A 13,291-nucleotide genomic window follows, 5' to 3' on the forward strand; every position below is an offset into this window, starting at 1 on the left:
CGGCACCTGAGTCACACAGAGTGTCCAGGGGACATAACAATCTTCTTCCACAAATACTGCTCTTCTATATGGACTTTTGTCACAGGTTCATTTTTAAAGTGACAGACAGAGGAAGAGGCAGGCCATTCTTCAGAGTGGTAGGGGTCGGGCAGGTGCACCAGGCCGGAGCCTAAGTCGGAAGTTGGAGAAGGCGCATGCGATAACTTCAAAGGCCGCACCAGAGTTGGTTGAGTGGCTCACTCAGCCTTAGGCTTCTGCACCCTCCTCACTCTCTGCTGTGCGCACCCCCAAAGACACCACCACCATAGCCCCTCCACTCGAGTCACAGCTATCATTTTCCCATCCATTCCCAGACCTTACCGATGCGCAGCCATTCTTGGCATCGGATCAGGAAGAGGAGGTATCAACGACTGGGGCCTGTACTGGCCGACAGTTACATTTTTATCCAGTTACAGTCTAATGTACATCCATCCATATAATCACTTGTTATTTTCTGTCAGGTGAATGCCTAATTTTTGGGGCCTGTACTGGCCTACTGTAAAATTGTTATAGAACACACCATGGTGGTACTATTGTGTATGGGGCACTCAGCTGGTAATGTTTAGAAGGGAACACTATGGCGGTACTATTGTGTATGGGGCACTCAGCTGGTAATGTTTAGAAGGGCACACTATGGCGGTACTATTGTGTATGGGGCACTCAGCTGATATTGTTCATAGGGCACACTTTGGCGGTACTATTGTGCAAGGGACACTCAGCAGGTATTGCTTATAGGGCACACCGTGGTGGTGCTATTGTGTATGAGGGCACACTATGGTGGCATTTTAATAGGAGATCACCGCTAATATGAGAAATTTGTAAATTTGTTACAAATTGCTTTCCATATACTTTAGTGCAGGACGAGTCACCCATCACACAGATGTAGTACCCCATGTACACTCACATTTCCGCTCATTTTCTCCTGTTGGTGACCCATGTTGCAGCATTAATTTTCTCCAATTTGCTTATCTTTACTGCTGATGGCTCTATTAACAGCAGCATTTGCTGGTGATATTGTTTGCAGCATTGCCATTCTGCTTACACTGTGCACTACTGGTGCCATTAGCTCTATGTACGGTATTGCATCGTTATGTATGTGCACTGTATGGCAACATTATCTCATTTTGTACTGTAACGAAAAGCCGTGGCCATCAGTGATAATTGGGGCTGAGTACACACAGTAGAGTCCAGCGCGTCCCCATTGTGTGTACAGTATGGCAGCATTATGTATGTGCTCTGTATGGCGAACGTCAGCCTCCAGCCACAAAATCACAGGTGAATGCCTAAGGCTACTTTCACACCTGCGTTTAGTGCGGATCCGTCTTGTATCTGCACAGACGGATCCGCACCGATAATGCAAATGCTTGTATCCGTTCAGAATGGATCCATTTGCATTATTCTTAAAAAAAAAAAAGTCTAAGTCAAAACGGATCCGTCCTGACTTACATTGAAAGTCAATGGGGGACGGATGCGGTTTCAACTGCACCATATTGTGTCAGTGAAAACGGATCCGCTCCCATTGACTCCCATAGCGTTTTGGTGTCCGCATCCAGAGCGGAATGGAGGCGGAACGGAGCCAAACTGATGCATTCTGAACGGATCCTTATCCATTCAGAATGCATTGGGGCTGAACTGATCCGTTTTGGGCCGCTTGTGAGAGCCCTGAAATGGATCTCACAAGCGGACCCAAAAATGCCAGTGTGAAAGTAGTCTAATTTTTGGGGACTGTACTCCCGTGGCCTAAAATAAAAATTTTCTTGGCCCCATCAGGGTACATTTTTGCGAGTTTCCCTTTAAAATGGCCTTGATTAAAATACATATTTTTTGTGGGAATGGTTGCCATTAATCCCCCTCTGGTATGTCGTTGTGGGACTATTTGTGCACTTCTAGTAAGTATTTGGTGGCTGCAAATATGAAGACCTGAAGACTAATTTGGACGCATTTGTCCATGGATTTTATCACGGATTTACTGAATTCTGCGGGAAAAAACGTGATTCTGGTGGTAGTTGATAGTTTTAGTAAGATGGCGCATTTTATAGCATTATCTGCTCTACCTAATGCAAAAACTGTTCAAGTGTTCATTGATAACATTGTGAAACTACATGGCATTCCCACTGATGTGGTGTGTGATCGGGGGACTCAGTTTGTGTCCAGATTCTGGAAGGCATTCTGTACTCGACTGGGGGTACAATTGTCCTTTTCTTCTGCTTTTCATTCACAGTCGAACTAACAGAGGGAGCGCACTAATCAGTATCTGGAGACTTACTTGAGATGTTTTGTTTCGGAGAATCAGGAGGAGTGGTCTTCATTCTTGTCGTTAGCTGAGTTCGCCATTAATAACCGTAGACAGGAGTCCACTGATAAGTCGCAGTTTTTGGGGGCATATGGGTTCATTCCGCAGTTTGGTACATTTTCTGGTTTCCAAACTTCCGGTATTCCTGAGGAGGAAAGAATTTCCTCTTCTTTGTCTTCTATTTGGAGGAAAATTCAAAATAACCTGAAAAAGATGGGCAACAAGTATAAGCGTGTGGCTGACAGGAGACGTATGAATGGTCCGGACCTGAGAGTGGGTGATTCTGTGTGGCTGTCCACAAGAAACATTAAGCTTAAGGTACCTTCTTGGAAGTTGGGCACAAGATTTATTGGTCCATATAAGATCATTGCCATTGTTAACCCTGTAGCCTTCGTCTTGAACTTTCTCAGGCGTTTGAAAATTCATAACGTATTTCATAAGTCGTTGAAAAAATGGGTCGAACCTGTTGAGCCATCCTCCTTGTCTCCCGCTCCTGTCATGGTGGATGGCGATTTAGAATTTAATATTAACAGGATTGTGGACTCCCGAGTTCTCCGTAGATCCCTCCAGTGTCTCATCCACTAAAAAAGGGTACGGACCAGAGGAGAGGATGTGGGTTCCAGCGGCCGATGTTAATGCTAATCGTCTTGTGAAGGCCTTTCACAGAGCTCATCCTGATAAGGTCGATCCTGGGTGCCCGGAGGTTACCCATAGAAGGGGGGGGGGGGGGGTACTGTCACGGCCCCTTCTGTGACAGATGTCAGGAGATCAAGGAGACTGGGGGAACGTGGAGGAATCTAACAGTCTATTTCATTACTCTTTATTCAGTGTTTGTTTGTGACCTCATCCCCTGTTTCAGGTGTAGCTTAGTACTCATTACTCTACCCTATTGATTGTTGCCCCACCCTGCCGACTGTGTGGTAGATAGATTCATTTGGGTTTGGCTGAGCTGGTGTGAGGTCATCTCTGGTGTTCGTCCATCACTACAGAAATTAAGTGTCGCGTTTGTGTTTTGTTTTCCCTTCCTTGCTTGTTGTCACTAGGCGTCAGGGAGACACCTGTTCCTTCATCGGGGAAGGAACGGGTTGCTTCAACCCTGACAATATTCTTAGGGATCTCTAGGGTCCCAGGTTACAGGGTATGGGTATTTCTACCTTCAAGGGGTGAACATACGGTTAGGAGTCAAGGCCAGGAGTAGGGTTACTAGGAGGTGACCTTTTCCTGTCCCTAGCGTTGAGGCCTAGTGGCTTTCCCTCCTGGTTGTCAGTTTGGTGTTTCTTCCTATACCTCATCCGTGACAACCTCACTATGAGAAGGGACATTAGCTATACCAGAATTGTGGTCAACATGTTGGTTTGTTCCTGCTGCAAAGTGTATGATGGTCAGAAGACTCAGGAATCACCTAAAAGGGTAGAAGAACATTTATCCGTATTGTCAACAGCTGGAGGGTTGTAGTGGAAGATAAAGTAGAAATGCGTTACGCACCAGTGTCCTGATGTAAAAAAAAGTGCAATTTTTTTAAATTTTATGCCCTTCTCACCACTCTTCAAAAACATAGGTGTAATTGCGGTTGCTGACCAACGATGTTCCCCTACTCATCACTGCAGTACTGGGCTCTGTTCTTACAGACGCAGTCCTTCCTGGAATACACTTCACAGTTTCCTTCCAGCTCTGCACACTCCATGCCTTCCAGTCTGTTCCCTGGTGCCTCGTTAAGGGCCGGCACGTGTCACTTCCTGTGAATTAAGGGTTTAGCACATGTGACCGTGCTGACCAATCCTAGCCCTCCTATGCCTATATTAGTGGTCCTGCCAACTTCCTAGGTGCCCGAGAGTCAAATATCCTTGTGTCCTGCAAAGGTTGCTGTCATTTATGGTCCTGTATTCCAGACCCGTGCTTGTATTGTGGACTTTGTTACCTGTTTGAACCATATCTGCCATGTCTCGTCTCTCCTGTTGCTGACCCAGATTGCCTGACCTGTACCTGTGCCGACAGCCCTGACCTATTGCTTGTTTGACTTCGCCTCTGCCTCATTCTTTGGTCCTGCACTGTTGCTCCTGGTTATGACTTAGCCTGTTTACTACAACTGTACCTCTCGTACCCCCTGGTCTGCGTGGACCAGCTGATTTACGTGCCAGTCCACCTCAAGAGGTAGCGACTTGGTGTTCCCCTTGGAAAAGCCTATTCCCACCATCAGGGGTACTGTGAAGAAAGAGGGGTTCACTTAGAGGAGGTTGGTCATGTGGCACAGTGGGTTCACCTTTGTTGGTTCATGACAATGGGCATGGCTAAGCAGAAGGAGTGGGGCCCTGTAATCGGGCCCTTACTGTTTACAGCTTTTACAAACATCAGTCTTACTTTGAGACTCTGTCTTCAATCCTTTCATCACATATTGATTTAGTTTTTGCTTGTTATATTCTTTGTATCTTTCTTTAGCAAGAGTGGATGTGGAGCCACAGTGTCACTGAACAGCTTTGACTTGTCTTCAGGAGTCCACTCAATGGACTTCACCCCCTTGTAGGTAAGGGCAGAAGTAGCTGCCGTCATTGTAGAGAAATGTTGGATAAATTGCCTGTCGTAGTTTTCAAAGCCTAGAAAGCACTGAATAGCTTGTAGGTCATGAGGCTTGTTTAACATAGTGGAGAACTTCTCAGGAACCATTTGATTGCCTTGATCGGATAATATTGCCGAGAAAAGGAAGACAGGTTTCTATAGAGTCTATTCTCCCTTAGATGCTGAGTCAGAGATATTTTTATCTTGCCTGTACTAGGGCCAGATTTCAGACGGGAGTCTCCCTTATCAAAGCAGTAAGGGCACAAAAGGGTCCTTCACTTGTATCATAGTGTTTACTAAGGATAGTGCCATCTCTACTGGCCGCACTACTGCAAGCAGAGTGTACCCCGACCACGTCCTGGACCTATGGTTTATAGCAGGTGGACTGATAACAGTCACAGATAAGATTGTTCCAATTTTCATGTTACCGTTGGGACACAGTGAAGGGTATGGTCTGGGAGGACAGGTATTTTCCTCCCAATGTGTGCTGCTGGGCTGATTTGCAGCCAGGTGGGGTCAAACACCGGACTGGATTTTAAGTGCCGGTTCGGGTTTTGACAACACCTAGCTGTCCTTAAAAGACAGCTGGGCAAGTTGTCTCTATTTTGGGATTTGAGGCATGATACCGTGCTAGAGGGCTGAGAGCTGCATGGCCCCCTAAAGCCTGTTGTGGACCACTGGAAAAGCCTGATAACAAGGTGATTGTTTTGTTCTTTGGACTTTCCTTTGTGTGAACGAACACTAAGGCCTCGTTCACACTTCAGTGTTTGGTCAGTGATTTCCATCAGTGATTTGTGAGCCAAAACCAGGTGCTGCTCTAAACACAGAACAGGAGCAGATCTTTCCCTTCTACCTCATGTCTGTGGAGGCTCCATTTCTGGTTTTGGCTCACAAATCACTGATGGAAATCACTGACCAAACACTGAAGTGTGAACAAGGCCTAAGACTGAAAAATGTTGCTTTGTTTTTGCCTTGTGTTTGAATAAACACTGAAGTTTTGTTTTACAAACAGTTTTTTGCCTCTGTTCTGCGTCTGCTTACCCTTCCTACTAAAGCAAATCCCCACACCGTATACTATATGATGACCTGCTATTGATTTACTGTGTGCAGCATGTAAGCTCCATACCAGCCTCGGAACGTATTCTTGCTTTTGATTTTCTTTTATGAGCTGTTGATGTAATATTGGTTTATGGGGTAGGGATTATTCCATATTTTAATGATAATAGTAAAAGTTAGTTCCTCTTTCTATGAAATATCATGTAAAGAATAAGGAAACATAGGACCGAGCACAAGGAGACACATTGTACTAGTAAATGTTTATTCTTGGTTGGTAACAGGTTTTATAGATGTAATATAAAGTCCTCTGTACACATGGCGGATATATATTTACAGGAGACGGCAGCATACCATGGCTTAGGCTGAGTTCACATCACCGTTTAGCTTTCCGTTCTTCTCATCCATCAGAAGAGCAGAAAAAATGTTGTAGTTTTATTCCAGCCACCTCTGGGTTTGTTTGCCGTGCTGCGGCCGGACCTCTTGCCCGCCCCCATTATAGTCAATGGAATGGGGCCGGAGCAGACTTCTGGCGGCAGGGTGCACTAGCAGCAGCACGGATCCGGCAGGCTGTTCCCCCGCCGGAACAGCCTGCCGGAGAAGGCTGCCGCTAGTCTGAAAGTAGCCTAACACAAACTGATGTTTAAAAAAGACGGATCGATTATTTTTTAGTGCAAACTGATGCTAACTGAGCATAACTGTTCTGATGGATCAGAAGAACAGAAAGTTACACGGTGATGTGAACTCAAACTCATGCACAAAACTGTGAAAAACAGCTGTTGGGCGGTAGTTTTTGTGATGGCCATTTTCAAAACCATTGGGGCTATTTTTAAAAGCCTAGTGGATAGTGGCCGTCCAAAAATAGGACGTGTTCTATTTTTGGCCGCTCTCACGGCCAGACGGACCCCACTGAAATCAATGAGACCATTTTTAACGGCCGCTTAGACTGGAGCGCACCCATCAAATGCCCGTTAAAAACGCAATATGGCCTTTTAGGGGTTAAAAAAAAATCCATGACCTTAACCACTTGTACACGCAGAAGCAGTCGCTGCTTTTGAAGGTCCTGCCAAGAGATCTGCGCTCAGCGTGGTGACCAGGTAATCATGCTGGGAGTGCGTGGAGGCGTTATCACGCTGAGCGCAGGTCCTTCGGCAGGTCTTTCACAATCAAGAGAGGAGCAACTGCCTCTGCGCGTACAAGTGGATAAGGGGAGCAATTTATTTTTGTATAAAAACAAACATTACAGCCGAGGACCACTACGGGGACAATATGGGCTGCTATGGGGGGCATTATTATAGCTGAGGACCACTATGGGGGTAATATGGGCTTCTATGGGGGCATTACTACAGCTGGGGGCCACTTTTACTGCTGGGCCCACTATGGATGACATTATTACAGCGGAGGACCTTATGGGCCACTATGGGGGACATTGTTACTGCTGGGTTCACTATGGGGGACATTGTTACTGCTGAGGCCATTATGTATATAGAAGGCACTGCAGAGGTTGGGATTTTAGAAAAAAATAAAATAAAAAATAAAAAGACCATGAAATTCATCCATTTTTAATGGCCATGAAAAACGGATGGAAAACGGCTATTAAAAACGGACAGAAAATGGATGCACAAAAGGATGAAAAATGAAAGACTGGGAGTGCGTCCGTTTTTAACTGGTATTTTTTTCCCCCCATTGTCGTGTGCATGTAGCCTTGATAAAAACAAGACGATCTTTATTCACCCGGCAGAGGAACGTTTCCACTGCTCAGAGTCTTTTCCAAGTAAAGCTACATGCACATGACAGTGAAAAAAAAAATGTCTTTAAGGGACGTTTTTTTCACTGATGCCTTTCTGAGAAACGGACTTTAAAAATGGACCCATTCAATTGTATGGGGGCAGACTGTCAGTGAAAAACAGACAAGATATTTTTTGACGTCCGTTTTTCACTGACTGTAAAAAAAACTGCCATGTGAATAACCCTGTATACTACCATTTGTCTTAAAAAGGACGTGTGATGGCTGTTAAAAAAAATGTACATCACATGTCCGTTTTTCACTGTCGTGTGCATGTAGCCTAAGGGTCCATTCACACATCCGTGTGTGTTTTGCGGATCCACGGATCCGCAAAACACGGACACCGGCAATGTGCGTTCCTCATTTTGCGGACTGCACATCGCCGGCACTAATAGAATATGCCTATTTTTGTCCGCAATTGCGGACAAGAATAGGGCATGTTCTATTTTTTTCGGGAACGGAAATGCGGACCCGGAAGTGCGGAATGGGTCCGCAATTCTGTTCTGCAAAATGAGGAATGGAATTGCGGATGTGTGAATGGAGCCCAATACTGCGATTACATATTGGTAATTTATACATTTCATAATCGTAGAGAATTCTGAATTACTTTCCCTTTCTCTTGTACACGTGACTTTACTTTTACTGAAACTTGTATTTCTTATGCTGTTTGTCCGAAAAATAACAAATTTTAAAGATCAGCTAATTCTCTTTGTGAGATCTTTGATGCATGAGAGCAAATGATTTGCGGGCAAACATTTCCCACACTCTGAACATGAAAACAGCTTCTCCCCGTGTGACTTCTCTAATGAATTACAAAAGCGGATTTAACGCTATAATAAGTTTTCTTGCATTCTGAACATGAAAACCGCTTCTCCCCTGTGTGAAGTCTATGATTATCCTAAAGACTTAGGGGAGATTTATCAAACTGGTGTAAAGTAGCACTGGCTTAGTTGCCCATAGCAACCAATCAGATTCCACCTTTCATTTTCCATAAGTTTGATAAATCCCCCCTTGATTCTTGTTAGAACTTTTGCCACATTCTGAACATAAAAATTATTTCGCCCCTGAGTGAAATCCCTGATACAGTGGTCCCCAAGTTTTTTTGCACCACGGACCAGTTTCATGCAAGACAATTTATCCATGAATCGGGGGGTGGTTGTACCCCCAGTTGTACCCTCTGTACATATAATACCCCCCAGTGGTGCCCTCATGACCTATAGGGGGAGATTTATCATTCCCTTTATGCCTGAAAAGTGGCATTAAAAGGTTGCAGGTGCGAGTTTTAAAAAAAACTGTTGCATCTCCCCTTTTTCACCATGCAGATCGAGGAGGTGTGGCAAGGGCATTGAAGGGGGCGAGGCCAGACAAAGCGACAAATTTGTCATAGCTGTCATAGATTTCTGGTTAGGTGCATGGACTGCAGGAGGATGCACCTAATTTTTGAAGAGGCGTACGCAGAAAACGCCAGCCTTGATAAATCTCCCCCAGTCCTGCCATCTTTACATATAATATTCCCCAGTAGTGGCCTCTTTACATATAATGCCCCTTAGTAGTGTTGTATTTACATATAGTGTCCCCCAGTAGTGGCCTCTTCACAATTAATGCTCTTTGTATATATTATGCCCCAACACCTCCCCCACAGTGCCCACAGTAGTGTCCACGAACAAGAAACAAAATACTAACCTGACTACCGCTGTCTCCGATGTGGGCCACTGACTGCCTGCGTCACCGCACACGCAGTCGTGAAAGTCATTGCGACCTCCTTCGTCGAGTCTCTGGTGGCATGATGATGTTGTCGTATCACCTGTGACCTGGCGCAAGAGGTCTTGATGGCCTAGAGGCCTACAGCTTATGAAGTTCCTGCCGTTCAACTCCAACACCCCTTCGGCCTGGTACCCAAAGCCTGGTGGTTGGGCATCGTTGCTCTTACATATGTATAACAAGATTGGTTTCTGGTGAAAACATTTCCCACAATTTGAACATTAAAATGGCTTCTCCACTGTGTGAATTTTTTGATGTCTAATAACATAGGATTTGTCATAAAAACTTTTCCCACATTCTGAACATGAATATGGCTTCTCCCCTGTGTGAGTTCTCTCGTGTTTAACAAGATCATATTTGTAGTTAAAACATTTGTCACACCCAGAGCATGAAAATGGTTTTCTCCCTGTGTGACTATTTTGATGTATAACGAGATATTTTTTTAAAGAAAAACACTTGCCACATTCTAAACATGAAAATGGTTTCTCCCCTGTGTGAATTCTCTCATGTCTCATAAGATCTGCTCTATAGTCAAAATATTTTCCACATTCTGAACATGAAAATGGCTTTACCCCGGAATGCATTCTCTGATGTCTAATAAGATGTGATTTGTCGTAAAAACCTTTCCCACATTCTGGACATAAATATGGCTTCTCCCCTGTGTGAGTTCTCTTATGTATAACAAGACTTTTTCTGAAAGAAAACCCTTTGCCACATTCTGAACATGAATATGGCTTCTCCCCTGTGTGAATTCTCTGGTGATTAACAAGATCTGCTCTGTGCGTAAAACATTTCTCACATTCTGAGCATGAAAATGGCTTCTCCCCTGTGTGAATTCTCTGATGCCTAACAAGATTCGATTTATGAGAGAAACATCTCCCACATTCTGAACATGAAAATAGCTTCTCCCCTGTTTGAGCCTTTTGAGGTTCAACACCCCTTCTGTGATGTTTGTTCTGTTTAACAGTCTGTGATAAATCAGAAAATTGGACCTGGTAAAAAAGATCAGATGATGGATCTTTGCTGTAGAAGGCTGCAGGTATATCTGAGAGAACAGCATGCTCTTTATAGGTATCTTCTGTTATCCCAAGATTATTTGATTTAAAATGTGAAGATATTATGTTTCCCTCTGACCTTCTGGTGCCGTCATCTGCCAAGAAAAAAATTATTTTATTATTTTTAAATAAGATAACCAAAAATGATATAATTTCATGACTTCCATATAAGCAATTTTCACAAAAATTTCAAAGCATATACCAAAATTCAGTTCTCGACTAACTAAACTACGTTGCATATGGGTTGATCATCAGGTAGACCAACCTACGTATCAAAGCTTGTTCTCAACAAATGGTCCATGAGTCCATCTTACTCTGTATAAACAGGGATGTGTCGACATAGAACTGTACATGCCTAAAAGATTGCATGGGCACAGCTTCCATCGTTTTTTTTTTTTTTTTTTTAATAGCTGGGGCCCTAAGGCTAGTTTCACACTAACTATCTGTATTCCGGCATTGCCAGAAGCTACAGCATGCCATCCAGCCCTATTAACGCAACGGTTTTCATCAGGCCGATTCTCACCATGTTTGCCAGGTTGCAGGTGGATCTTTGCTGGTCCCCATTATAGTTAATGGGGCTGCACAGCAACACTGTAGCTTCCATCAATTTCAGAATACAGGGAGAACCTGCAGGATGTACAACGCTAGTATGAAACTCACCTAAGCTGTTTTTTGTTTTAAAGTTCAGCAAGCAAATTTCTAAAGTTATTCTGCATTTTACATGCAGCCGGTGCAGTAATTGAAGGATTAGTGTTATGGGAGCTTGTCGAGGCGGTTTGGTTATTAACCTAGCTGCAGTTTGGAACTAGCTGAAGGCGGCGTATCGCTTCGTCTAAGAGGTCTATGTATAGGGAACTACATCAGATTATATCCACAGAGCACCAGAGCACAATGGAAGTCAATGGGAGAACCCGAGCATTAAACCAGGCACCCCCTGCTCTGAAGAGGGGAGGGTGTCTGGTTCATAGCAAAAGGTCAGAAATTGATGGAAACACCACTGAAATGGTTCGGGAACAGCATGGGGAGGATGTCTGGATGCATCTTGGACTCCCAGGTCGCTGCTGGGAATGATGTTGTCCGAGTAGTACGCCACTTTTACAGACTGACAATAATACGCACAAAACCGAAGATATACAGTTGCAAGAAAAAGTATGTGAACCCAATAGACAATCACAGTCTGCTTAAACTAATAACACACAAAGAATTAAATGTTACCATGTTTTTATTGAACACACCATGTAAACATTAACAGTGCAGGTGGAAAAAGTATGTGAACCCTTGGATTTAATAACTGGTTCAACCTCCTTTGGCAGCAATAACTTCAACCAAACGTTTCCTGTAGTTGCAGATCAGACGTGCACAACGGTCAGGAGTAATTCTTGACCATTCCTCTTTACAGAACTGTTTCAGTAAAGCAATAATCTTGGGATGTCTGGTGTGAATCGCTTTCTTGAGTTCATGCCACAGCACCTCAATCGGGTTGAGGTCAGGACTCTGACTGGGCCACTCCAGAAGGCGTATTTTCTTCTGTTTAAGCCATTCTGCTGTTGATTTACTTCTATGCTTTGGGTTGTTGTCCTGCTGCAATACCCATCTTCTGTTGAGCTTCAGCTGGTGGACAAATGGCGTTAAATACTCCTGCAAAATATCTTGATAAACTTGGGAATTAATTTTTTCTTTGATGATAGCAATCCGTCCAGGCCATGACGCAGTAAAGCAACCCCAAACCATTATGCCCCCCCCACTATACTTCACAGTTGGGATGAGGTTTTGATGTTTGTGTGCTGTGCCTCTTTTTCTCCACACATAGTGTTGTGTGTTTCTTCCAGACAACTCAACTTTGGTGTCATCTGTCCACAGAATATTTTGCCAGTACTGCTGTGGAACATCCAGGTGCTCTTGTGCAAACTGTAAATGTGCAGCAATGTTTTTTTTGGACAGCAGTGGCTTCCTCTGTGGTATTCTCCCATGAAATCCATTCTTGTTTAGTGTTTTACTTATCGTAGATTCGCTAACAGGAATGTTAGCATATGCCAGAGACTTTTGTAAGTCTTTAGCTGACACTCTAGGATTCTTCTTCACCTCATTGAGTAGTCTGCGCTGTGCTCTTGCAGTCATCTTTACAGGACGGCCACTCCTAGGGAGAGTAGCAGCAGTGCGGAACTTTCTCCATTTATAGACAATTTGTCTAAGGGCTCCTTCACACTTGCGTTGTTCTTTTCCGGCATAGAGTTCCGTCGTCGGGGCTCTATGCCGGAAAAATCCTGATCAGGATTATCCTAATGCATTCTGAATGGAGAGAAATCCGTTCAGGATGCATCAGGATGTCTTCAGTTCAGGACCGGAAAGTTTTTTGGCCGGAGAAAATACCGCAGCATGCTGCGCTTTTTGCTCCGGCCAAAAATCCTGAACACTTGCCGCAAGGCCGGATCCGGTATTAATGCCCATTGAAAGGCATTAATCCGGATCCGGCCTTAAGCTAAACGTCGTTTCGGCGCATTACCGGATCCGACGTTTAGCTTTTTCTGAATGGTTACCATGGCTGCCAGGACGCTAAAGTCCTGTTTGCCATGGTAAAGTGTAGTGGGGAGCGGGGGAGCAGTATACTTACCGTCCGTGCGGCTCCCGGGGTGCTTCAGAGTGACGTCAGGGCGCCCCACGCGCATGGATGACGTGATCGCATGGATCACGTCATCCATGCGCATGGGGCGCTCTGACGTCATTCTGGAGTGCCCCGGGAGCCGCACCGAC

The 13,291-nt window shown here is 44.5% G+C and overlaps 3 protein-coding genes across 7 annotated transcripts in view; 1 reads left to right on the top strand and 2 right to left on the bottom strand.

Annotated features, from left to right (window-relative positions):
• Window positions 1-13,291, top strand: part of LOC121004478 (oocyte zinc finger protein XlCOF7.1-like) — a 1,216,478-nt gene that overhangs the window by 868,990 nt on the left and 334,197 nt on the right. The gene's annotated exons all lie outside the window — the stretch shown is intronic.
• The window catches only part of LOC121004516 (zinc finger protein 300-like), a 734,886-nt gene that overhangs the window by 554,705 nt on the left and 166,890 nt on the right, over window positions 1-13,291 (bottom strand). The window lies entirely within an intron of this gene.
• LOC121004488 (zinc finger protein OZF-like) overlaps window positions 1-13,291 on the bottom strand; it is a 555,846-nt gene that overhangs the window by 410,539 nt on the left and 132,016 nt on the right. For 2 of the 5 annotated variants that reach the window (XM_040436745.1, XM_040436744.1), the window contains one exon: window positions 8,499-10,635. The exons of the other annotated variants lie outside the window; for them this stretch is intronic. In XM_040436745.1, coding sequence (XP_040292679.1) covers window positions 9,707-10,635 — 929 coding nt within the window. In that variant the 3' untranslated portion in view covers window positions 8,499-9,706. Of the gene's footprint in view, window positions 1-8,498; window positions 10,636-13,291 lie in introns of those variants that run through there. 5 annotated transcript variants of the gene reach the window in all.

This window comes from Bufo bufo, chromosome 6 (assembly GCF_905171765.1).
Source record: "Bufo bufo chromosome 6, aBufBuf1.1, whole genome shotgun sequence".
Lineage (NCBI taxonomy): Eukaryota > Metazoa > Chordata > Amphibia > Anura > Bufonidae > Bufo > Bufo bufo.